This window comes from Pholcus phalangioides, unplaced genomic scaffold (genome assembly GCF_987345545.1).
Source record: "Pholcus phalangioides strain wild (caught in Gottingen) unplaced genomic scaffold, Ppha-v1.0 ptg000002l_1, whole genome shotgun sequence".
NCBI lineage: Eukaryota > Metazoa > Arthropoda > Arachnida > Araneae > Pholcidae > Pholcus > Pholcus phalangioides.
In genome coordinates this window covers 12,225,712-12,253,495 of record NW_028301595.1, presented here as the reverse complement: position 1 = coordinate 12,253,495, position 27,784 = coordinate 12,225,712, and the positions used below count along the sequence as shown (strand labels likewise).

General features: G+C 34.5%; 1 protein-coding gene across 2 annotated transcripts; it reads right to left on the bottom strand.

Moving 5' to 3' along the window:
• Window positions 1-95: 95 nt before the first annotated feature.
• On the bottom strand, window positions 96-27,500 carry Vti1a (Vesicle transport through interaction with t-SNAREs 1a). 2 transcript variants are annotated; one of them, XM_089238429.1, is made up of 8 exons: window positions 27,393-27,500; window positions 23,965-24,023; window positions 15,875-15,985; window positions 13,905-13,985; window positions 9,160-9,244; window positions 8,916-8,986; window positions 7,862-7,923; window positions 96-4,907 (listed from the first exon to the last, which is right to left on the bottom strand). In XM_089238429.1, exons 1-8 carry the CDS (start codon window positions 27,484-27,486, stop codon window positions 4,814-4,816), a joined length of 657 nt encoding a protein of 218 aa, XP_089094555.1. In that variant the 5' UTR covers window positions 27,487-27,500; the 3' UTR covers window positions 96-4,813. The 2 variants fall into 2 exon arrangements, with proteins under 2 accessions (XP_089094555.1, XP_089094546.1); XM_089238420.1 differs by having other exon boundaries at window positions 2,633-4,907; window positions 13,905-13,988.
• Window positions 27,501-27,784: the final 284 nt, after the last annotated feature.

Here is a 27,784-nt window from a genome sequence, read left to right as displayed (position 1 = left end):
GTAATTTCATTAATGTATTATTGTTTTTAAACTATGCCTGCCGGATAGTAGCGAGTCTAACTGTAATTAAAAGTCACTACACCAGATTGTACATATATATATTAGATCCTTTATTTTACCCTGCATAAAATAACAGCGAATAAAATGTTTTCACATGAAAATAATTAACATCACAGACAAAACATCTATTTGCATGATTTTCCCCCCGCTTCATTCCCTCACACACAACATCAAATATTCTATCCATATAAATATCTATTCTACAGCATAGCTTTTATTTCTCCAGTATTTCTTGCATAGCATTACTCAGTTCTAAAAGACATACAAAAAACAAGGAATTTCTTCTTTGTAGTTGAGACAATTATCAGTAATTCCATGAATATTTCAATGCTGCAAGGGTGCTCCGATATCAAAATTTAAGCATACTTGCACTAAAAAATTAATAATCTTGATAATTTACATTTTAATCAACCTAAATAACATTGAAGCACACACTATACTTCAGGGGAAAATAGGGTATGGGGTTACTAAATAGTTTTGAATGTTATTTTGATGTAACAGGTGTCCTGCTCATACCAAAATGGCAGAAATGTGTGTGCAATAATGAAAGGAAAGAAGAAAACACATAGTGAAATTCACATTTGGAACAGAACGCTACTCAATTGACAACATACACATCTCGGAATGGTAGATCTTACACAAGCTTCAATCACCATACACATTTAGTAACTAGTTTGTTCTTAAACATAATTGCAAATGCACATTCTTGGCATACACTGATGTCCAAAATTATCTTAATACATTCTTCAAATACTGTTCAATACAGTCATCAAATTCATTTTTTTGACAGATATGTAACATTATAACATCAAAAAGAAACACTGATAGAAACTGAAATATAAAATGATGAAACAGAATTTTAAAATAATGGATGCTCGTTCTTAACCATATAACAGTTTTGCCAGAACACTGTTCAGGTGCTGTGAAAGAAGACTTCCCTGATATTTCCTATGGGTCGCTCGAGCAGTATATTTTTCTACGCCAACCACTGATTTGTCTCATTTTTTTTAGTTTGCATTGCTTTTAATAGAGGGCCCTAGTAGTCCAGTAAAAGATTGGATTGCAAAACAAGTGTACACTGGTTCCAAGGTCAGGTTTCACTGCTTTTCATTTATATTGGAGGAGCAGCAAATTTTGTTTGCACTTGTTTAGTGTATCATGCTTTGTGAATACAATTCCTTTACAATTTTTCATAAATGAGTGACAATGAGCGGCATTACGGAAAATATATATAATTCTGATACTTTTCAGTTCAGTAATTTGTTTTTGGAAAAAAAAAAGCCAACTCAGGCCCAAATGTTTTTTTTTCTCTCGCTGTAATTAAAAATTATCATAAATTATTCAATTCAATACTTTTAACAGTTTTGACTGCTGATTTGAATTTATATAACTGATTTGAATAAAAAATTATTTGTCAAAATGTGCTTATTTTGGACACAATATGGCAGAAAAAGAAACTATTAAGTGGTTAATGAGTATTGGAAAGGTACACTGGGTTGGAATTTTGTGCAATCACGCACCCCTATGTGAAAGAAGCATAAATCATTAGACTTCTATAATAAAGGCCATTATTCTCAGGCCTTCTGTAAGCATTTTGTTGCAATCTCGAAGCTCAACTGACTAACAATATACTTCCAGTTGCAGAGGGCAGTAATGAATATTTAGTGATTTTGACAGCAACAAATGCTGCTTTCAAACGATCTATAGTCCACGCTGCCTAATAATTATTACAGAGCTTTGGAATTGCTTAAAGAGGCCAGAGATTGCCTATTTCGAATGTGCAGCCATCTATTCACTTCCATCTCTTTCCCCAGAGAGCAGAGAGAGACCTTTAATATGATACTTATATAACATGGAAATTCACGTATTTACCACCTTAACTGCAAAATATGGAAGTCCGATGGCAGCACCAGCGAGAACATAAAACATGCACAACTTTGGCAATATAAATATGTTAGGGAAGCAGTTCTTAACTTTTTTGACTCGCAGAGCCCTTTTCGGTAAAAAATTTTACCGAATTTTACTGGGGCTGAGCCCCAGTAAGCCTAATTTTTATTTATTCATCAAAGTTGCTGATTAATTTTTGTTTAAAAATATTTATAATTATATGATTTTTTAAAATTTACTGCTGTTTTTTATTTTCCTCAAGCGGCCATGGAGCTCCTGGAGAGTGCACATGGAGCTCCAAGAGCTCGCAAAGCACCGGTTGAGAACCCCTGTATTAGGGGCTACACATAACTGAGAGCACACATTCCAGCATGTAATGATTCATTATAAATTTTGTAGAGGAATGTGTACAAGCTGCATGTACGGTTAAGTAAAGTAGTAGTAGCCACTTTCATCAATGTCGAAACGACTGACACAACTTTCCATCACAAAAATTCTTCTAAATGATAATACAGAACTTAAAAACTGTTTCCAGTCAATGCACACAAAAATCAAATCCTGAATTGCCAAAATTCAAAGAGAGGCATAATTTTCACAAAGCATTTTTGCTGAACACAATTATTTGCATATTAGGAGCTGATTGAATAACTATAATAAAGTTTGTCTTTCACTCAATTCCTTGAATAACTGGTCAGCTGGGTATTTCATGAAATACCATTATCTTTAATGCATGTAAAGATATCATTACACATCAGTGTACAATATGACTTGCATTGAAGGAAAGATGTGATACATGATGGTTGATCATTTTAGAGAAGACAACCCTACAGGATGGATATACACGTAAAAAATTATATGAATATTGGCGAACAAAGTAAATTTCAACATACACTTAATTACATCTTCATGGTTATCTTGATAAATTTAACAAGTTTAGGTAAAGTGGAAAAAGTTTTGCATAGTATCTCATATACACATATAATTTTTTAGTTTTGGTGTAATTGCCCCCATCTCAAATTTTTACAACTTCGATATCATATTTCATTCAATAATAAAACATACACTATTCATGACTTCACAGCAACAAAAATAATTTATAGACAAATACACAATAAAACACAAATTTTGAAACATTGAATTCATCATAACATGAATTTAAAGTATAATTAACGAATGGTCCTGCTGCATGTGTTCGTTCATCTTGTCCCAATTACTTTTTATAATTTTTACAAGTAAATAATTGAAAATTGGGGCAATATGTGAAGTAAATGCTGGGAAATGAATAAAAAAACTGGCATTTACCTTTAAACTGCCCAAATGATTGATAATCTACCTTACTGTATGTGTGAGAAAATTTTATTTCCCCCCGTATCACTAATCATCAGGAAGCGATTCCGGAGGCTACTGTGCTCATTATCTATTTGAAATGAGAGAAGCTTGGGGGGTTAAAGAAAACTTTCATTACAAATTTTAGTTGTGTTCAATGCCTTTAGAATTGAATTTACGAGCATTATGAAATCATGCTTAATCTAAGAGTACTGACCTAAAAATTTGAACTAACTTTAACCCCAGTATGGAGTGTTATCGGATACAGTCAATCCTTGGTTTACAAAATTAATTCCTGAAGTCCATTCGTAAAACTGAACTGCTAGCAAACTGAAATAATTTTTCTAACGGGAATCAATGTAAAATAAATAAATCTGTTCTTGGGACTACTAAGATTTCTAGTGTAAAATTTCACAACAGCTCCAGTGCATAACCAATGGTTAACATCAAACTAACACTGGAAAAAAATTACCATAATTACAAAGAAATGAAATGCAACATTAATGAAAACAATGCCAGGGCAAAGTCTGGTTTCATGATCATGAATCATCTATAATCTCAGTGTCCCTCAAAATCTCTGTTTACAACACCATCTGGCTAAAAAATATACTCCAAGCCAAATTGATGGTTCTCTGTAAGACACTCACTGCCAAGCTTTGTAAATAAGAACTGTGCAATGTAGGCTGATAAAATAATGTTTCCAGAAGTTACTGATTGTTAGTGGTATGTCAGATATTATTGCAAAACATCTTTGAAAAAGTTATTTTCTCCAGAGCTTCATGAAGTTTGAAACGCCTTGCTAATACATAGGCCAGATAAGGGGAGCCATATTTGATGGCAGAAATTTCACTCTGGTGAAATTTAATTTTTCAACCAAATTCTTTTGGGGGAAAAAATGTAATCGCACACTTCTGAAATACTGTTTTCTTAGGGATTTAGGCTGTTTTGCGTGTTTGTAAACCAAGATTAGTTTGTAAATCAAATCATTTTTTGTTGTTCATAAACCGAATTGTTCGTGAACCTAGGGTTGACTGTATAATGTAGGCTCATTATGTCCTTATATATAAAATCCCTTTTTGAATGCCCAATACCATAATTAAATTATAATGCAGGGGTAAATTATGCCCATTAACACCCATGGTATAACGGGCCTCCAATGTACTGATTTCAGTACAAGACAAGTATTACTATCAAGTAAAATGTTCTTTCCAGTATTCGCAAGATCAAATTTCTACATAATGATTATACATTAATATTGATTCAAATAATAAATTAAAAGCACAAGCCGATATATTGTGGATAATATCACGACAAAAGTGCAACTGAAATACAAAGATTTAGGATATACGATTATCTCAGGGGACACAACAAATAAAAAATATCTCCACATATTAAATGGAAGTTCATAGTCAAAGGAAACTATTCTCTTCCCATTTGCTCACACATGCGTCAGAAATGCATTTCATTGGTCACAAGACATACAACATACTCCTTGTGGTACACTACGTATCCATAGAAGGAAATATAAATATTAGACTTCTCAACTTTTGATTACGATAAAATAGATTCCTATTATGATTGACGCAGCAACAGCTACACCCATAAGGCTCAGAACAATTCTTTGTTGAATGGCCCTGGAAGAGAAAAATCAATCAATAAGCAAAATAATATTCAGCAGAACTTGGCTAATTCAAATTTTGGATAATTCCGACTTTTACGAATTCCCCTTGAGCTTTCTATGTAATTTAATGTCAAAATATCTTCCTTAATTCAATTATTTTTTGAAAATGTTTGGACAATTCGAAGTGGGGAAAAAATCATGATTTTTGTATGAGTAAATATAGTTTGGAAAATTTCTACAAGTTTCAGACACTGATTTTCTCAATCCAGTTATTAAACAAAAAAATTTTAAATGCAAATAAAAGTTTAAAAATTATGTTTTTTCTCTATTCTTTTTTTAAAAAAAATAATAATTTAATGTCCATTTTAACATTGTTCAGCTGAAGTACATCGAGAATGTGTGCCACTTAATACACTGATTATGTTTTTTTCAATAGATCCAGGTGTATGAGTACCATTTGTACCATTCAAAATCGGAATCGTTTATCGTCATTAAGAGTTTGGAAAGCATAGGAAAGTTCAGATTGTAATACGTTAATGAAAGTATATTTCCTTGATAACATAAGAATGATAAGCAAAATTTGGGAAACAGTTTCGTAACTGATGATCTTGTGAACTATTTCCATAAATCAGACTTTGGACATGGTCAAGATCGAAAAATTCTGGAGTGATGCAGAGATTCCAGAACATTGGAATAATTTAACAGGTAAGATCAATTATTATAATTATTAAAATTTTAATAATTGATAATTATTATCCTATGTGAATGTTGATGATTCAATTGCATTTTGTAGTCAGTTTATGGATCCAGGATAGATTAATTGTATAATTCAAACTTTTACCAGTGACTTCAGACTTTGAATTAACCTAGTTTGACTGTATTATGAAAAGGATTTGATCTGGTAAATTAGGTGAGAAAAGAAATAGACAGAAATGTGAGATCCTTGAATTTATTTTGAGGGAAAGACTAATTACAACAATCTATTTATGTGTCAGTGTAAGAGAACAAGGGGAAAAATGCATGAGTAAAAAATCAAGAAAAATTAACTTTTAAAAGAAAATATACCATAGTAATTGACATAAGCAACTGTGCATTTATATATGATCCTGGTCCCCAAAGAAGAATATGCAGCAATCTGTGATGTACGTCTCAAAAAAATCAACGCTATTGCAGAACAATTTGGATGAATTTTAAGAAAAGTGGGAACTATTATGGGAATTTTTACCACAGAGCATCTCCAGTTAGTTGAGGGCTCATTGCAGAACAATACAAAACATTCTGCTGTTTGGGGTTCCAGGTTAAAAAAAAAATGAACACACAAAGGAGAAAAATTTGGATTTAAATGGAACTTGCCGTGTGTAATTATCATATTGAAATGTATAAGGGATTATAATATCATACTAAACAATCATTTATTGTGAAGAATAGAACGATGACACGAAGAATACTAGCACCTTGTTGAGCCACTTCTGGTCTACATACAAGAAAAGATACACTCTGGGATTGATGAATACAGGTTAGGTATGTTAATCTGAGATAGGTTTGTTTATGCTTGTTACAACTGGACCTCTAGTTCCCGCATGCTTGCAGGCTGATAAAGTCTTCATCCCAGCTAGTCCCTTATAGGCTCAATCGGTTAGTGAGGTGAGTAAGCTGGCAAAAGAAGGGTTCCAACTTTGATCCAGACATTATTGAGAAACTCTTGCTGTATGCGGGCGAGTATTATCATGCTGTTTTAAAATGCTAGCTGGAAGCCCCGATATGAGTGGTAAAACATATCGCATGCAAGACTTCCTGGACATGTCGCTTAGCTATTATAACTATCCCATATCATGACTAGAGATGATCATATTTCAAAAGGGATGGCTTCTTAGGCTACTACTACTAAACCATACATGCGCCTAGTCTATATTCCTCTGCAGAACCTCCAACGAATTGGTACATGTTGGAATGTGAGTGTATGTGTAGTGAAACCTGACGTGAAGTTTGTTTCTGTGTAATGCCTGTTATGTGTAATGCTGCCATCTGCCACCAGTTTTCCTAACTATGAGTGAAGTGTAATGATTGAGTAATTTATAGTTTTCGGCCTGTTGCTCTCTGTGGCAAGACACTGTGGCAATGGGTAGATCAGATTGCATTTCGGCCTCCAAGTTGGGAACCACAGGAAACCAACCACCACAGTGGCTTCTTGGACTATTACACCTGCAGTTGGAGACAGTATGCCTTCTCAAAGAATAAGTACTATTCATCCACTGACTACTTAGGTGTCATTGTCAAACAGACCGTTATTGGATGCCAAACAGAATTAAAATTTATCATTGATGATACAGAACCAATCAACAGCTGTCCAGGTTTGTGACTCCAGATGTTGATGAAGTCGCTGGTGTAAGGCTGTTTATGGCGGAAATTAAATGAGCGCCATGAGAACAAATCTCCTTCTCCTCTCTGAAAACGGTCCAGCATGATACAAGGTTCCTTGATGAATACAGCATCTGTGATTTGATGGCTCATCTTCCATTAAATGACTTAAGGAACCCAGAACCTATTTGATGCTTGTGTGTGCCTTCACACATCCATTGTACCCATATCTCCTAACACCTTGGTCAGAGTGTTCAAGTTGAGAGCAAAACGTTGATTTGTCCAACCTGCTTGGCTCTATCTAATGATGTGATCTCTTTCAAAGCCCCACGTGTCTGTGAGCAGTCAACAACAGTTCATCAAGCTGAAACATAAAGGCCAAATTCACAGAAGCAATCTCTGATGCTGCTGCTCTTCAAAGAGCAACAAGAGAAACATTTTCATGCCCTAAGGTTACGGAACACTTGCACAATTCTTTTGCAACACATTTTTGAGTGAAATAAGTATAGCACTTGACATCTGATTTCTTTCCGCAAGGTTACTGATAACTTTTAACGTAATGCAAAAAAGCAATTTTACGGCAATTTTAATAATAATGTTAATGCTTACCCTCTCAGCATACCGCTCACAATTCTTGAACTTTTGCTCATATCATAATTTGTTTCTCTGACCTAAAATTTATTAAAAAATATATGTAGAAATATCATGAGTCCAAACTTACATTTCACCTTATACACACTTCATGATATGCAGAAGCAAATAAGGTGCTAATTCTTGAGGACTTAACTAGAAATTAGGGCTTGAGACAAATCAAAAAACAATTTAGGGCCAGCTAAGAGACGGGATGGGTTTTCCCTAAGAAAAAGTAATCTCTTTTGCCACCTGGCAGTCAAGTAGTCTGGGTTTGAACACGAATGTTAAAATACTAAAATACCATACTAATGGAATACTAACAAATTCCTTGGAATTTCCTTGGAAAGATCATGCAGATCTTTTAGGAATATGTAAGGACCATGATATTAAAAAAAAGAGAAAAAATCCCATCCGAAATTTTAGGTTGATCCTTACATATTCCTAAAAGATCTGCATGATCTGTCTAAGGAATTTGTTAGTGTTGGTAGACATTCGTGACATATATTTAATATATTATATTATACTGTGTATAAGGCACCCTCTGATTTTTTTGGATTAAAATATGGAAAAAGTTGAAATGATATATCTATATTCATGTATGAGAAACCTGTTCGATTTTTGGGATTTAATTTATGGAAAAAAGGGGTTTCCTTAAACATATTAAAATACAGTACATTTTTATAAATTTCTGGGACTTAATGATCCCGTCACATGTTGGAAGACGCACAGTCGCAAAACTGTAAATTTTGTGTCATCTTTTTCAGACTCCAGTTTAACAATTAAATATAGAAAATTTTAGGCTCCAACACATATTTTATCATTGACCTGGCACGAGATGTCACGTACTGCCAAAACAATGTATTATTATGTTAGACAATTAAAAAGGAACTAAGCGTGAGAAATATCCAAGACAATTTCGATGTCAAATTCCAATAACTGTTTGAAAATCCCCTTCATGAGAAGGTTGGATGATAGGAAAAAGGTATAATGATACAATGAAATATTTCATATTCATTAAAAGCAAACATACCCTTTCTTTGGCTTTGGTTATTGTTTCTCGCTGGGAATGAAGATCTGAAAGAATCTGGGCACCGATTTGTTCTGGAAAAAAAAAGAAAGAAAGCAACAAAAATCATTCTGGAACCATATATAAAAATAATACCTCTCACAACAAATGTTAATGGAGAAAAAAAGCTGAAAATATTTTTCGTTTTAACAAATCATTCAGCCACAGGAGATATTTTAAGAATGGAGCATTAATTGATTTGAATTACCTGCTTCGATTGCTAATCTGTAACCTCCTTCTAGCTGCCTCGAAGATCGCTCCAATCTATCGACGTTGTTCAGTAAGCACTGCTTCTGTTAAGTAGAAAATTATGATCAATAATAAATATAAGCAAGCATTTACTGACATCATCTACCAAAACTAATAATGAAACTCTAAAGAAGTTATTTTATGCAGGAGTTGTAAAATGGTAATGACTAGGGATAAGATTTTTTTTATGCTCTAAAAACTTATGCTAAAACTTTTATGCTAATAAAAATGCATTTATGCTCTTAAAAAACTGTAAATATGCCCTATAAAATGAAAAATATGTCCTAAAAACTTTTTCACTCTATCTCAAATAACATTAGTATATGATAATGAGAAGAGTTGATGCAGTCTAAACTATTTTGAACCATTACTTATTGTATAAACAAAAATTTTTCGTTTTACCACCTAATCTAATACAGCCAAAATTTCCTTAAAAAATTCTCTTCTGAATAAGTTGTTCCTCCACATATTCAGAATTAATGTGCTTCCATCTATAGGTAAAAACACCTAGCCAAGTACTGTATTTAGCTATAGATTGTATAAATTTAAAAAAAAAATGTTTAAATAATTCTTTTTATTCGATAAAAACTCTCAAAATTTCCCACAAATGTTAAAAACTTCCCCATAAAACCAATTTTTCTCACGAGCTACCATTACGTTGCAATTATCAGATGATTAATCTATTTACAGCCACACACCAGTGTCACTGAAGAGATAGTATTGCTGATTGGTTGATGAACCTGAATTTCAGGATATTTTACCAATCAGAAATGACATTCCATTTTTAGTGCATGAAAATCCTAGCCCTAACAGCTCTTACTGGAAGGTGGAATTGAAAAAAAAACAGTCTGAAGTGGGATTGGAATAGAGAGGAAAAAATTTATTTTTTTATCCAAAATTTTGAAATATGCCTTAAAATTTTGAAAATATGCTCTATCACAAAAAGAATAGTGAAATATGCACAAAGACATAGAAATCTGAGCCCTAGTAATTAACAAATTGCAATAGGTATCTGAAGTTAGGTGAAATTTTACAAATGTGAAAATCAATCAAAATAAATTGATTGATAAGCTAGTTTCTTACAACATTGTGTGTGACAGTCCCTATTTTTTCCATAAACAGTGGTACTTTGATTTACAAGCATAATTTTTAGAGTTGTAATTCTGGCCAGTTGTTATGTTGAATTGTCAAAATTCATCATAACATTACATTAACTTAATCTTAAAATAGTTTTAATTGTAGAGAAAAGAAAAGATTATTATATTGAATAGATTTTGCCTTATGTTGTATTTGTACAGTGGAATCTTACATAATTAATCATTTGATTATACCGATATTTAATTGTATATATTATGGCACATATAATAATAATAATAGTGGAAAGCAAAATCTATTCTATAGAAAGTTTAGGCCTTAAGATACAGTTGTACACGGTACTGCTGCCTTGGGGCCCCAGATGAGAAACACGGGTCGAATTACAAAGGGTTGTAAGAGAGTGAAAGAGATGGTCATCGAGCCATATAAGGTAATGTTTGTTTTTCAGGGGGTGTGATTAAGGGTCCTTGGCGAGAAGAATTTCTCCGAAGGTCTTAACGGTCCTCTTAAGTTTTCCCCTTTTTTCTGTTGTACCTCATTCCCCCTCTCTCTCCCTTCTCCGCCAACTGTAAATTAAAACGCCGAATAATTCCCTTCAGGACCTGTACTCAGTACATTTTCATATAGTTTTGGATCGCCAAGGGGCCTTTTTAACATACCCTCTGGGAAAATTCACTGGCAGTCTCGGGAGATAATTTTTCAACGCTACTGTCTGACGAGAGTTTTTGCTCTCGCTTGTAATTGAAGCTTGCGCGAGTTATATATATATGTTCGCTCGCTGGTGATTTGAATTTACTATGTGCCTCGTTGAAAATAATTACGCTACTCGAAATGTAGCCTTCACGCTCCTGTGTTCTCGAGTAAATCGCGTGCGTCTACCGCTATGTGCTAATCAATGTGTGTACAATCGTTAAGATTGTACGAAAGAGCAGAAATCATATGGATGGAGGGTCTGGATCAATGGCCAGTCGGTGAGTGCCCCTACCAACCTGTTCCTGAGAGGTGCTCTTAACAACAGGAGTGCTCCTACGAACCTGCTCTGGAAAGGTGTTCCTAACAACAGGAAGGATTCCTAGCCGCCAGTGACCTGCAGAATATGCGGGAAAATAAATTCCGTCTTCATTATGGACAAACCTCCATGCTCACCTTTTCGAGCTTCAACCGTAGTTTGCATAAATAGACAGAACGATAATATGTAAGTTTTTTTTTATTTAAATCCTTGTAAAGCGATGTTTTTTTGTTTTTTTTTTTTGTCTCGGAAAATCTAACCTTCATTTGGTAGATGTTTGCATTTATCTGTATAACCTTTAATTGTTAAAAGGTAGCTACCTACACCATTATTTTCTATTGTTAAAAATTAAATATCTTCTTTTCCTTAAAATTTGACTCTGATTTACTTGCTCATGAAAGTGTTGTGTTGTTTTCTTTCATCTTATGGATTGCTAAACCCCTTGTCTTGATCCTGCAATATTTATTCGAACCTGGGTGAATGGATTCCGATTTTGAATCAAAGAAAAATATAAATTAAAGAAGAAAGGATCAAGACACAGTCAACAGTCAAAATCAATTTTGACAAGAACACTGGTCAAAAGTGGCCAAAATAATAGAAATGGTTTTAAAATTGATGTAGTAATAGTTTTAATTGCATATTATTATTTTATATTAAATTTTTAATTAAAATCAGTTTTTACTTTCAAGTAGCATCAGAATAGTTTTGTTAGAAAACAGGGTTGAATCCATTTTTTGGTCAGGGGTGATTTTAGCTATGCATAAAACCTTTTTCCCTCAACCCTCATTGATATCAGTTTTCACCATTTTGAGTGGTTTATCATGGCCAAAACAAACAAGTAAGTTTTCCCATAATGTGACTTTTTTTCATTATTTAACTTTTTCCAGTCACCTCATCAAGCAATTTGCCTGTTGTGACCTTCGTATTTAATATATATATATATATTTTAAATTTCTGTATGTTTTTTTTTGTTTGCTTATAGATATTTTAATTTCATGCCATATTTTCATGCATGTTTATGAAGTGGAAGTTTGGGCAGTTTAGGATATAAGGGTTTTGAACAATATGGAATGAACATGGTACTTACTATTACTTTTACTTTTTTTGTTCACACCTTTGCCATCTCTGATTTGTATTGATTTTTTGATTTTTGGCATGCTTTTAATATGGCTTGAGTTAAATAATCTACATTTAAGTATTCATACTTTGTTTCTGCTATTATTAATTGAATTAGGTTATCAAGTCAGTCTCATGAAACTATTTTTTTAGGAATTAATGAGAAAAAATTGAATGAAATCTGAGTTTTGACCACTTGAAATGGTCAAAGCTGATATCAACCAGGCTGGTAAAAACCACTCCTAGTCAAAACTCATACAACCCTGATAATTTGTTCTGTGAATGTGCTTGTGATCCGAAACACTCAAATATTTAACTAAACTTACCCATAGGAAATAATGGGCACTTAAATTATTTGTTCCATGACCATTTCCTTGACATCAGCTATGATTCTTTGATAGATATAGGTCGATTTATTCTAAATTATTACAATTCTACTTCTTTTAAATTAAAGGCTAGATTGTTTTTGAAATGATATAAAAAGCATGGGCTTTCATTTTGGAATTCCTGCCTGCATTAACATTCGACAAGAAGGTGAGACGGTCTTCCATGGGCTTGTGCTATGAATCCAATTAGTCAGTGACATCTTAACAAATGGACCAAATCAAATAAGGGGCCCCCTAAACTATTGAAGAGTTTAGCTAATACATGTGTGCATACAATATATTTTTTGATTTGATCTTCTATTAAAGAAAAAAAAGTTATCAAAAAAGTGCTTGAGCCTGTGCCCCTTAACTTATTAAGATGGCTTTGCCTGCAGTGACAGAAAAGCAAACCATCAGGTTTTTAGTTGTGATCATGCGACATTCAACAGACAAGGGGAATACACAAAGTTATAGTGCTCATGTCAGTCTTTGGTACACATACTGTGAGAAGTATCTCATTTATCAAGTCAAAGTCTAAAATTTTTGCTCATGTTGTGAGACATCCCTAGTTTATCGAGTCAAATGTTAAAAAAAAAAAAAAATTACTTTACCTTACAAAACACCTATAAACTGAATTATTCATAATCTGAAGTTTTACAGCACAAACGTTCATCGACAGCCAAATTGTTTACTTCATTTCATATAATGCATCAAATTCTATGGTGAATAAATACTGTTAGCATATGCTATTGGACTTGAAATTTTTACAATCAGTTGAAATGAATGATTTTGCTAATTGTATACAACTTTAATCTATTGCTGCTGACACGCAGCAACTTTTTACCTTCAGAAGGAAGGGGTTTGCTGGAAATGGAATGGCAGTTCATGAATTATTATGAAAACTATCAGTGTTATATTATGTAAATGTAGTGGTACATATTATATGTTCAGGTGCTTCGAATTGGAAGTGAAAAACTTATAAATGCTTGGGTGAATTTTTTTTTTTTGAGAGGGAAATTAGCAGCATCAGCTCTCACATTAAAAATGATATAGAAAAAGATCCAATATGCCAATTTACTCATGAAAATCAGAAGTAAATCAATTTTATTTTTTTCTTACTTGTTCATCCATCACGTGGCCATCACTCTCAAACAACTCATCTCGTAAAGATTTATCATCAGCGGTATTCATTCTACTCCTCTGCTACAACAAAATATTGAATCTGCATAAGTTCTGAAGTAATTTGCAATATGAAATCAATATAAAAGTTGAGAAAAAACATTTTTATAATTGGGGAAAAAAAAAAATCAAATAAAATCAAGCATGATTAGTAATTTGTTCCAACACTGCAGAGTGGAAAATGAAAATTTGATTTTTGTAGCAGGAAAGAATATTTTCATAGCAGCAAAACTGTCATTTTTGTAACAGCGTTTATCAGTTTTGTAGCACTTTAAAATTTTGGCAGTAAATAAAATGCAGTTTTTATATACATATATGTGATACACAGGATTACTTTTTCCTTAAAAAACAGTGTTATCTCAGCTCAGAAGAAGGGGGTCTCCCCCCCCCCCCAAGGTACAAAATACATAGAGATTTCCTCTAGAAGAAATAATAATTATTTTTTTAATTTTTAAATCGTAAAAAATATCATTCTTGATATTTATATATTTTTGCATCCTCTACAACATCAACAAATGTGAGGCTAACACATGGTATTTCAGATTTCAAAAATAATTTTAAACGACTATAAACTGTAGACCCAAATAAAATTAACCCTGGTATGCAGAATATGGTAATGATGTGACAAAAATGGTCACTGCAGCTGCGAGGAATGCTAGCTTGTTGCCATATTATTTTCATTATCAGTGTCTACCACATACCCAAAGTTTTGTGAATTTTTGTTTGCTTGTCTGCCTAAATAAGCTTTGCTGGTATCTTACATTAAATACCTTTCAAACCAACTATCACCATGGTCTAGACAAAGTAATTTTAATTAATTTGCAGCTGGAAACCATTTTCCATTGAACATTAAACATGCTGGTGAATGATGTAAAAGGAAATGGCATATCAAGAGAATGAATAGTAAAAAACGAGTAATAGAAAACTTGGAAACAAAACGAGAAACTGAAAATCTGTTAAAGATGCTAGAAAATAAAATACATGGAGAATCACAAATCACTTAAAAATAGGAAGTGAAAACAGATGTACTCTGATGTTCTGTGGATGAGCAGCAATTCATGTAGTTTGATCCCATTTCATGCACTGTCGGAAGTGTAGGTGTCAAATCCTGGGGAAGGGGCCCTCAAGTTAATTCCATTTGCAGCCCTAAGAAATAAAGTTGTGGGGGAGGACAAATGACGTCATCAAAAAGTGAACTTCTATTGTGACACAACTTCAAAGTTTCTTAAGGGAAAATTTTATTTTTAGTGCAAAATGATGTAGAATTGAAAAATTTTGGCGTTTTCATAGCAGAATGTAGCAAAAAAAGGGAAATTGTCAAAACTGTAGCAGAATGTAGCAGACATAGGGAATTGCAGCAGTTTGTTATCCCCCCCCCCCCACCGAATGTCAATACCAGTGGCGGCTTGTCACAGAAAATTCAGAAGGGGGGCAAAAATAATTTAGCATTTTATGATAAGGGCATTTCGTTATGGATAAAAGTGTAGCATTTGCCCAAGGCACCCACCATCGATCTCTCACTTCAAGATGAAATTTCAACACCATTTGCAATCAGAAAATGCACTGATATCATTGCCCTTGCCATTGTGAATTGCTCACTGCTTTAAAATGAAAAAAATCACAAAGACTGATCTGAGTATCGCACTCAATGAAATCAATGAGCAAGTAACTGGATTCATATCGAAAAACTCGTTACATGATACAATAAGCATTTGAATTAATATGACGAGTATGTGAAAAAGTAGCATGAAAGGTATTTTTTCAAATAATCTTTTTTTCTGAAAAATACTGTCTAGTTTTTTAATTATGAAACGGGTTCTGGAACACTCTTATACGTTGACAGATATGATATGTATTAGATCCACGTTGCTTTTTAATAATCAAGCTAAAGTTATTGAAACTTTTCTCACCAGTTCTTTGTCTAGTAATGCCAATTCTGAAATGTAGCTTTTCATTCGTAACTGGTATTTCTGACGAGCTGCTGGAGCCATTCCTCTAACTTCTAGATCCATTTGTTCAAGCTATGAAACAAATTTCAGAAACACAATGTCATCATTTATAACATGTATATCTAAGGTTTGATAACATCAGACAATTCTGTGGTGTTTGGTCAGAACATGATATCTCCAAAAAATGTATTTTTGATCTAAAAGTAAGTCTTGCTAATTATAACTAATTAGACGTGAGATAAATGCACAAATATGTGCATACAGATAAACAAATGCTGATGTATGATATTTTCATTTGAATTTGTGCGTATGCTTTATTTTTGATTTTTTAATGACAATGAAAATGCTTGTATCTCAAAACTGCGATTTTTGAGTTATCATGTTCTGACCAAACACCACAGAATTATTCTTAAATAAAATGAATACATATTGTAAGCAGCAGATCAATCTATGCATTTAAGTCACAGGATGTTTTACCCAAACTTCTGCCCCAGATTTTTGCCGAGCTATTCGTCAAAATGAGATAAAATTTGCTCGACTGCCATACCTCGGCTTATTTGAAACACGGTGATGCCACTGAAAAGGTGGTGTCAATCAGGTAAATATTCATAATATGATACTTTTACATATAAATACAACGCTGCAAATGGCAAAATGCCCATAACAATTATGGATGTCATATGTTTATAAAATGCAGCAACCCAATAAAAAATGCAATTATAAAAAATATATATATACAGTCAAACCTCGTTAATGAGTCACTCTTGGGAGAGCAAAAATATGACTTGATAAACGGAGTGACTTGTTAAACGGAGTAAACCATAGCTGTGCCAATTCCTGCCTGAGGATAATTGGGACCTCCAAAAAGTGATCCAGTAAGCGGAGTGACGTGTTAACGGGGTGATGCACTAACGAGGTTTGACTGTACATGATAAAATATTATACAATACCCATAAAAAATATTTATGGTTGTCTTATTCTACATTTAAATAAATGTAATTTTTGTAATTTGTTTTGTGAATGTAATTTTGTGATTTCTTCAAAAATTAAAAAAAAAAATTTTATATTCAAACAGTTATACCTTGGCTAACAAAAAGAATTTATTCGAAAATCACATTTATTAGCTGAAGTCTTTGGAAACATGATTTCCCATGGAATTATATGGAAAATCCTTTAAAGGTGTGACTCAACATTTGAAGATAAGTTTTATAAAACACCAAGAAATATTGTAATGTAAAAGAGATAAATACAGATCTAAGGCTAAAACAAACAACTTCACAATTGGATAAAAGGGGAATTTAAAAGAAAATGAGGCATTGTAAATCATTTATTTTAACCCCCCCCCCCCATCAGGATATACTTTTTATAAAGACCAATTTTTGTGAAGATTTTCCTTAATTTTGTGAAAAATGAGTAATTTTGTGGGAAGTGAAATAAATCTAGTTAATTTATCCCAAAAGAAATGTCAAATTTATGGTTTCATTAATCTGTATTTTCTGAAGGATCTGTTTTTTAGATCCAGAATTTTGTGTAGAGTCTGGAATTTGACATTAAAGGGTCTTCCCTTTAACCTCAAATTCTGGCTGGACAGATCCCTGCCCATGTATACAACCTAGTCGGGTTCATATGTGTCCTTTTACGTGATGTGGCTCATTCTGTGTCTCATATATGCAGATGGAAAGATATTATCCTACAATGTCCAGACCATTTGGTCTGATAATATGCTTTACACTGAAAGAACATGTGCGCTGAAAACATTTAAGTCTAGACCACAAGTTTCTACTGGGGTTTGGTGACAGCTTTTTTGGGGTTCTGCATGATCAAATTGCATACCACCCCAGAATTCATAAAAATCACAGATTAAAAAGAGAGATTTTTTGAAAAAGAACATTTTCTTGTTGCTGATATTTGCAAAGCTGCTCTTTATTTCAAGTTTTACGAAGTAGTGTCATTTGAAAAAATCCAGACCACTTATAGGACTAACCTAGAGAATGTGCAAGCATCTGAGTGACCAAAACAGTGTGCAAGTATGTGAGTGACCAAAAGAATGACCCGGTGAGCGAAGGACAAAAACAATGACCTAGAGGGTGTGAAAGCATGTGAACGATCACAAAAGAGTGAGACTTAGACACAGAGGCATATTTACGGTGGGGGGGGAAGGACCAAGCAGGTCGTGGTCCAAGCAGGGGTGGGACGTGACCAAGTCCATTTCGGAGCAGCAAAATTCAGGATTTGGAGCAATTTTGGAGCAGCAAAATATGGGATTCGGAGCAGATATTTATAAATTGGAGCAGTGAAATTAACAAGAATATTTTCGTTAACCCTCAACCCTTTTCGAAATAAAACTGCACTGTCTTTTGTTATCAAACATCTTTTCGTCAGCTTGATTTTTGTTTTTGGTGTTTTAGGCTTTTGACACCTTGTTTGAAAGAGCGGCTGTCATAATAAATTTTGCACCCGTCTATTTTAGATGATTTTTGCTTACTGAAGGCACTATTTGCTGCCTTGAACAGCAGCACTTCAAATGAGCTAAAAAAAATTTATGTTTTAAATTTTTTTTTATACTTGGAAAGAAATTGTTGCAAAATGGGAGAGAATTATGGAAGAATCAACTCTATGTTTGGCGATTCAGCACTCATTATCTGGCGAGATTGGCGATCTGATACTCGCTATTTGGCGATATTGACGATTTAACGCTCGTTATTCGGCAACATTGGTGATTTAACGCTCGTTATTCGGAAAGTTTCTAAACTAACATTCGTAATTCGGCGAACATGCGCTTTTTACTCCCGGAATGAAAATTTTTTTCACGAAACATCGGGATTTAACACAATGACAATCGACTACAGTAATTTCTGCTGCTTCCAGTGACGACTTTTTTTTAAACGGAAACACTCGAATTTGCACTTTAAAGCTGAAAGGCATTGCAAACCATCTTCAGTTCCACGATCACGGACAATATCGGGGTTTCGCGATGGAAAGCCCGATCAGGGGCCGATAGTTTTAGTGGAATAAAACACGCTCTTCTCGTAAAGAAACGTTTTGTGGCTAGCAGGAACAAAAATTTTTTGGCGTCCTTTCCAAAATTCCGGGCATACTGAAGCAAAATTCGCTATTTGGCGCAGAGTTCCCACCCCTGTCCAAGGCAGCTAATTTGGAGGAATGAGTAGTCAAGAAAACTAAGATAGAATAGGTGAGTGGCGGTAAAATTTATATAGTTTTCAGGCCACAAAACAATAAATCTGCCTCCAGAGTTCATGAAATGATTTCATCGAAGGGCACTAAAATTATGTAGTTCGTGTCAATTGTTTGAATTTCCAAGAGGAAAACTGAGGCATTTGTCTAAGCGGCACCTGGTATTTATCATAGCACCTGATCCCATTATTATGGAGCGCCCCTATGCACAAGAAAAGGCTTTCCGCTTGCCTTTGGCGGGCCCACGCAATAAGACAGCCCTGGGGTAGTTAAAGAATCAGGTAATATCTTTTTTTTTTAATTCAGAAACAAACGAAATGAGTAAAACAGCATTTAGTGCTTAATAATTAATAAATACCCTTTGTTGAAAAGCACTGGAGGTATGGTTCTGTTTTGGATGGAAAATGATTGTAGTTCATTGTTGGTGTAGTGGCGCCATCTCTTGTAAACCTATGCAAGGAACATAGCCAAAGATGTGTGAGCATGCATCCTCACATCTAAGTTAAGAATTTCTGGTAACCCAACTTTAACGGATTTCTCTTGTATATATTGAGTACATAAATAATAAATATCAATACACACTGGAACCCTGTGCCGGCGTAAAAAATCCTGCTGAGCTGAATAGGAAATCTATATTTCGGTGGTAGCAAGAACCCCTCTTATCTTCCAGATTATGGGCACATTCCCTTTAATCTCATCTGCACAAACCTGATGTTTCTCTGTGCAAGGAATTTCGTTATCTGTGAAGAATGTATGCGGTAGCATGTAGGGAAATATTTTCTGTGCAGCAAAGAACTCTATGTACACTGAAGCCTTTTTAGTCATTCTCAAACCCTAAATGTACAATTTGTGAACTTATTAAACCATTAAGAAATGGTGGCTTTCTTAGTTACTTTTGCTCATTACTAACAAACTGGTCCAAATAAATCATCATTATAAATAGCCCAAACATGCCTTTTAGAAAATACTATATAGGAAAGGACGTATTATATTGAGAAACATCATTAAACTGCAACCCCTTCTGCCACCTATCAAACCAAAAAAAAACAAATGTTATGATTCTACAATTGGAATTGTTGGCCGGTTTTTGATTAGTGTACCTCATGAAAAAAAAGCAATATAGTGTGATATTAGTAAATAATTTTTGAGCAATAATATAAATTGAATTATTAAGTTTGATGCAAAACTTTAACAGTTATTGTTTAAGCATAGTAGAATAACATTAGTAACACTCACAAAGTAAAATAAGCATAAAAAAGCCTACAGATAAGCCATCGTCAAGCAAAATTTTTTTTACTTTCACCAGTTTGCTAGCAATAAACAACAGAAACTAAGAGAGGAACCATTTTTTCATGGTTAATAAGTTTACAAATTGCACATTTAGGGTTCAAGAATGACTGAGAATGCTTCCATGCACATAGATAATGTTTTATCACTAATACATTATATTTTTATAATTGCATTTTTAATTTGGTTGCTGTATTTTAGAGAATTGCATGACATCCATATTTGTTATAAGCATTTTTTTCTCAGCCACCTCGTTGGGCATTTTGCCTGTTGTGGCTTTGTGTTTGTACAGAGTTTTTGCTGAGCAGAAAAAAAATCCCTACATTGTATGAGGTAGCATGTTATTTTTTGTCATTCCACACAGATATCGAAATTCTGTGGAAGAGAAACAGGTCAGTGCAAATGAAATAAAGCACAATGTGCCCCCACTCACCTGAAAGAAAGCAAAGTTAGGGACACACATTTTTATGTAGGAATAATATTTCAAGCATCTCGGATCTCATCACGCTTCCCCCAATTCTGGATGATGCTCCCCGCTAGACTGAGATCTTTAGTGGGTTTCCTCAGTAAATTTATAATGTAAAAAAAACTTTTACCTATGAAAAATACCTTTTATATTTAAACAAATTTTTGTCAACTTTAATGCTTTTTCAAGGGTGGTAAATTTCTGGAGAAGGCAATTTTTGTACCCCCCCCCCCCAAAGGTCGATCCTGCACAACCTTCTGTCTATAAATCGCCTATGATTATGAGGAGGTGATGACGAAGCCTTCTTTCATTCTGCCTCGTGTGCTGTTAAGACGGCAGTGTAGGAACACATTTTTTTTGGGATGAATATTCAAAAATTTGTTTGAGTTCGTAGAGCAGCCTCATTATAATCAAGGGCTCTGCTGAACAGCATTATAATCATCAAGGGTTCCATGAGAAACACTACATTATAAACCCCTGTGTGTGGTCTAGGCTTTTTTTTTTTTAAATGCATTCTTATTTTAGATAAATCATTCATTTTATATGAAATGACTCGAAAGTTCTGAAGGAAAAATAGAAATGCATCTGGAGAGTAATTGAGTTGGACATAAATTAATTTGACTCCATTAACTGTAGTTCTGGTAATTATTGGCGTAGAAATTCAGATCACAATGTGGCTATATTATGTTATGAACGAATCCACACCCAGCAAAACAATTGTTAGCTGACGTAGAAATACCACTGAAGTTGTTCATTAGCTGAAGTATGACTATTTAGAAAAACGTTTCTTTTGGAAATTTGTGAAACCAAAAAAGTTTCTCTCAATGACTTAAAACAAATATTGATCAAGATATTTAATTATAAATTTTGAAAGGGATTCAGGGGAGCTGTTCACGAATTGAATAGAATGGACTGGGCTCAGTAACTTATGCGATGCACGCACATTGCCCGGATGGTGTGGTCGTGCTAGAGAAAGTTCAGAGTTACAAGGAGAAAAAAAATTGGGGTCCCAATTATGGGATCCAAGGTCACAAAAATAGTGGGGCGACCAAGAGGTATGAGATATAGGAGTGTATAATAGAGACTATAGGCGAAAACAATTATATAGCGTGTTTTGGTCTACACTGCATGTACTTGAAAAGCAAGACAAAGGAGAGAAAGAGGCTACTCAACGAGGTGCACAACTTGAACAAACATGTTTGTTTTCATTTTGATCTGCTGATTGGCCTGTTTTATCTCTTTTTTCCCCTCTCCCTCTTCAAAAAAAGGGCTTCTGCTGAGGGATCATCATCATCACAACCTTACATTTCAGAACCCCTCCGGTCACATTTTCTCTATCCTCCTCTTCCTTTACTATATGTGTGGACATCTCACAATAAGGTGGAAGTGAGCATAAATTTCACAAGTTCACAAACTGAAGGATGTACCTAGACGAGAAACGTATTCAGCTACTGAAAGAGGAAAAAGGAGCATCTGAAGAGGAAAAATAAGAAAATAAGTTGTAAATTTTAAGATGCATTGCTAATTCACAGTAAATAATGGTTGATATTTTCTTGATTAGATGTAAAATTGTGGTAAGTGTTAAAAATATTGATTCTGTAAGTAATGTCAAAATACGATATATTATCGTTAAATTTGATTGTCTGTATCATGGATAAAAATCTTTCAATTACCAGTTTTTTTAATGTTTATTTAAATAATATTGATTTTGCAATTTATTAATCGTTTGTAATAATACAAACAACTTTATTTTCAATTAAAAAACACTAATTTTATTCATAATTGTGATGAATTTTAAGACAATTGATATTCAGCCACAGAATATTTGGTATTCAGCCAAATTGCTATTCGTCCCATCCCTAGATGCTAATACAAGCTTATACATTGAATGATTATGCTTGCTAGTCCACTTTGAAAATACTTCATTAGTAACCAAACCCATATGCTGTAAGTTAGTGGTTTGTTTTGTATTGTTTTAGACCAGAAATGTACGTAGGCAGGGGCATAGGTGGTTTGCGCCCACCCGAAGACCATAAAAAATTAATAGCATTTTCACAGAAACCATTAAAATATCAAAAGAAAATTTGATTGTGCTATTTCAATCAATTTCTGCTTATTTAAATGTTTTTTTGAAGGTTTGGAATTCAAACATTTCTCTGGAAGAGAGTACTCGAACCTTCCCTGAAACCTTTTCCAGAGGTTGATCCCGCACATACTCCTGGTTAACACATATTAACTTGTAGAAACGTCCTCTCCACTTGTCAATACAAGGTTCATCGAAAGACTGGTTATTTGTGGAGATGAAGATTACAAGGAAGAAAATTCATCACTGCCGCCACGGGTACTCGAACCCCGGTCTCTCGCTTGCCGAACGAGTGCTCTATCATCTAAGCTATGGAAGCAGATAGAATATTTCAACCTTGGAGCGTACATATATGTTGAAAGGCACCGTACATGGACGGCGTCAACAATCAACTAATAGCTCGTGAATGACAAAGGCCAACCAGATGGCCATATGCATATAGAAACGTCCTCTCCACTTGTCAATTCAAGGTTCATCGAAAGACTCATCCACTTGTCAATACAAGGTCATCGGCAAGCGAGAGACCGGGGTTCGAGTCCCCGTGGCGGCAGTGATGAATTTTCTTCCTTGTAATCTTCATCTCCACAAATAACCAGTCTTTCGATGAACCTTGTATACATATTAACTTATTGCTCTTTGGCATTAAAAATGCTGAAAAAAGTTGCCATAGTTAGTCTAATCATGCAAGGATTAGAGATTTTTCCTTGCAATCTCAATTTATTGGTGGTGGTTCTTCACTGAATTAGAATGAATTTATATAACAGTTTGCAAGTGTATTCAATAGCAATGTTCCGAGCAAATTAGTGTAAGTCTCAGGGCTGGACAAATTCCAGGTAGACTAAAAAATTGGTATTGGCACCTAAAATTTTCTTTGTGTAGTTACTAAGTTGCTGGCAAAAAAAGAATCATTTTGGACTGTTTTTTTTGGGTAAAAACATTTTTGGCACCTAGATTTTTTTTTTGCGATTTCTCCAGCCCTGGTGTAAGTATAATAATAATAATTTGAGTTTTAATAATTACCAATTCATGAGCCTCCTCCATCTGTCTTTCCACTTGACTTATCAACATCTTTTTCTCCACTGGAAAGAAATGAACCAACAACATTTAGACACAATCAACAAATAACTTATAGCGATTATTTGGTTATAAGAGAAATTGTATTATTGTACTGAGAGGATTCAGCTAGTACATCTAATTCCTAAACAGTTTAACTAAGCATTTCCTTTCCATACTTTCTGAGTAAAATGCCGGAAGCAATTTGACGGACCACTAACATTCAACATTAATGGTGTGCGTCCTGTAAAATATGGGACACATAAATACAGAAATAAGATAAAATAAATATCATCATTGGCGTATGCAAAGGAAGATTATGGTATTATTTTGCAGGAAAAAACATAACCCCCCCCCCCCTGAAAAAAAATTGAAACTCCCCCTTGAGAAAATTCTGCACACGCTATGCTTATAATACAAGAAATGTCCCACATTTCGCGTGACATTCCTATATATTTGGCCGTTCCGTCTTAATTAGAAATTTTTTTCATTATTTCAATGAAGCTTATTTGAGCTTGCAATCTTGAAAGATTGTGAATAAAGAGTTGTCAATCTGAAATTGTGAATAAAGAGTTGTCAATCTGAAATTGTGAATAAAGAGTTGTCAATCTGAAATTGTGAATAAAGAGTTGTCAATCTGAAATTGTGAATAAAGAGTTGTCAATCTGAAATTGTGAATAAAGAGTTGTCAATCTGAAATTGTGAATAAAGAGTTGTCAATCTGAAATTGTAAATAAAGAGTTGTCAATCTGAAATTGTGAATAAAGAGATAATTTTCATACTTGATTATATTATGATAATTATGGCTAGAAACATATTATTCATCTACACAGGTGATTCAAAACACCAACGTGCAAACTTTTAGGGAAGGTAGAAAACACAAAAACGAAAAAGAAATCGCATAGGAATATATGACAGGAAACCCTGACCTGATCAGCTAGAAGATAAACAAAGGTGCAGAAATGATAAGCCCATGATGGGTGGAAAAATTCTTTATTTAACTAATTTTCACGAGGACAGTATGTGTGCACATTAAGTTCCACAACAATTGCTCAAAGTTTTTACCATCCACAGTTATGCATGCTTCACAACAGCGACGCATTGATTGTCGAACACTTTCAAAAATACCTATAATTTCAGATGTTTGCAGCTGTGACAGAGATTCTTGCGATCTGGATGGTAAGAACTTTGAGCATTTGTTGTGAAACTTAACGCATGCACGTACTATCCTCCCTCATGTAAAGTATGCTTAAAGATAGATATTATCCTCATGTATAGATAAATAGTTTTTGCTTGTCATTTCTGCACCTTCGCTTATCCTACAGCTGATCAGGTTGGGGTTTCCGGTAGGGGTATTCATTTCTATGTGATTTTTTCATTTTTGTGTTTCTACCTCCCCTAAAAGATTGTACGTTGAGCTTTGATAATCACCCTGTATATTCATATCTCATATATTTCTCATGCGCAATGTTTTTCTTCAAACTATGTTTCACCTTACTGTAACTCCCAGTAGCCCTTCATTTTCCATAAATTATTCGTAACTTTTCTCAGCAACTTTACAAACAACTGGTGATTTTGCCAACTTATGGCAATATTTTTGGTGAGAATTTTCAGTGTCCTGTATTTTTCCTTATCAAAGATGCCAATTTCCTGTACTTTGCTTCATGAAATATGGCCACCTAGACATGATTAATAATGTAAAAATACTTCTCTCTGATCCGAATGCACTTTTCATAGTGTATGAATATTCCATCTGCAGCAATAACACAATACATATAACAATACATATCTCTGGTCTCTGGAGTATTGTTATATACGTGTTTCATTGTATTAGCCTACATCATCATCATAGAAGCAATTTTCTTCTCTCTCATAAAGCCTATGAAACTGTTTTATTTAGCACAGCATCAAGATACTAGTAGTAATAACATAAGAACCATTTTCTTAGCATTGTCAACTAGAATAAATGAGTAAAGCAACAGCCCCACTACCTGTCTATGAACTGCCAATTTAAGTTGCAGATGTTTAGAGTCTGGTTAATGTTAGGCCGCAAAAGAAAAAAAGAATTGACGATATCATTTCTTTATACCAGGGCTCGGCAAATCCCATAGCAACTGAAGAATTAACACAATGGCACCTAATTTTGTATATCTATGATAACTGAGGGTAGCAGAAAATTACCAAAAAAGTATGAAGCTAGCTAGTGATCAAGAAAGTGAGTGACCAAGATCAGTGAGCGAGCAAGTGAGTCTTCGAGCAAACAGTTCTTGAGTCCTTGGAGAGGTGAATGAACGAGTCAGTAATCAAGCTGGTGAGTGAGTCACAGAGCAAGAGATCAACCTAGTCGGTGAGCCGATGACTCAGTCAGCGAGTTATCAAGCATTTGAATGAGTGAGTCAGTGATCGAGCTAGCAAGCGAGTTATCATTCAAGTAAGAGACTGAGGGTCTTAGCAACGTGTGAGCTAAACAGATTTCGCTATCATCCTTCTTGCTTCAGTCTTAGGGGGGTCATTCAAGTATTATGTCAGCATCGAGGGGGGGGGAGGGGGTTTCAGATTTGCTGACTTTTGATGACAAGGCGGGGGGGGGGGGGTGTTTGAAGATTGCTTACGCCATCAACCACCCCTTTCTGAAGATATGAAATGTTCTAAGCTGCTGAGAAAATTTTGCTGGGGGGGGGGGGGTCATTGTTTGCTGACGGGGGATCAAAAATGGCTGAAAATCTGCTTACGTAATACTTGAATGGCTCCTTAGGTTGGACACAAACCTGTTAGACGTGACTAGACAGCTTTAGATAAGCTTAGTCATTCTCGTTGATGCTGATTTGTATGGTGCAGCCCACATCAATTTGTCAGACAAATTGAAACCTTTGCGCCATATAAATTAATGTGATTGAAAAAAAATAATCAAGCTTGTCTAATGATGTTTTGCCTAACCGGCCTGCCCATACACGTAGCCTCTAAAACACAGATTCCGAAATCTGTCCTTTTTAAGAGTTTTTTTGTTGTTGGGGAAATGGGGTTCGTAGAAACTGTGATACAAAAATTAAGTAATTAAGTATAGGCGGCAAATAAATAATCTCCAAAATAGATTTCCTACAGCTGTTTCCTCTGTTCTCCTCCCCCCCCCCCAGGCCAACAAATAGATTCTCATGCTGCATCTGTGTGGCTTCTACCTCCATGGACCTTCCCCCACTTTCCCAAGAGGCAACGTCTTCCTTTTTGGGAAACTATGAGTGATATCATTCACCAAATCACATGTCAAATGTGGAGGAGCACCTTAAATGTCAAATCTTCTTCCACTTGAATGCACATCAACAGCTATTCACTTAATATTAAAAAAAAAACATAAATCTAAATTAAATTATTGCTTAGATAATGTCATTGATAATTACCTCCATTTTGGTTCTCTATCTGGCATGTTTTTGTGGTTATTTCTGCAGTTAGTACCGCGAACTGTTGTTCAAACGAGTCAATCAGAGACGCCATATTGTTTACATCGACATTAGTTGATAGCGATCGCCTGAAGATGGCGCTGAGAAACAGAGAAGACGATCACAATTTCTCCAACAGATAGGTTGCTGCTGCTGCCATCTGTTGCATGGCTGGCGAACTTCTGTCTACGTAGGACAGAGGTCTTCACCGTTTCCTAGAACTCCTTAATACACATAGTATATGAAGTCGTCTTACCCTTTTCTAGTTGCGAGCACTGCCTGTACCCATCCAGGGCCGTCTCAAGAGCATCCTGGGCTCCCGGGACAAGGCCAAGTGATTTTTCTGAGGCCCT

Coding starts and splice junctions, on each gene's coding strand:
- Vti1a (XM_089238420.1), bottom strand. CDS start 27,486: ATGGCGTCTCTGATTGACTCGTTTGAACAACAGTTCGCGGTACTAACT. Junction 24,024..27,392: donor GATAGAGAACCAAAATGGAG/GTAATTATCAAT, acceptor ATTTCTTTCCAG/TGGAGAAAAAGATGTTGATA. Junction 15,986..23,964: donor TGGAGGAGGCTCATGAATTG/GTAATTATTAAA, acceptor TTTGTTTCATAG/CTTGAACAAATGGATCTAGA.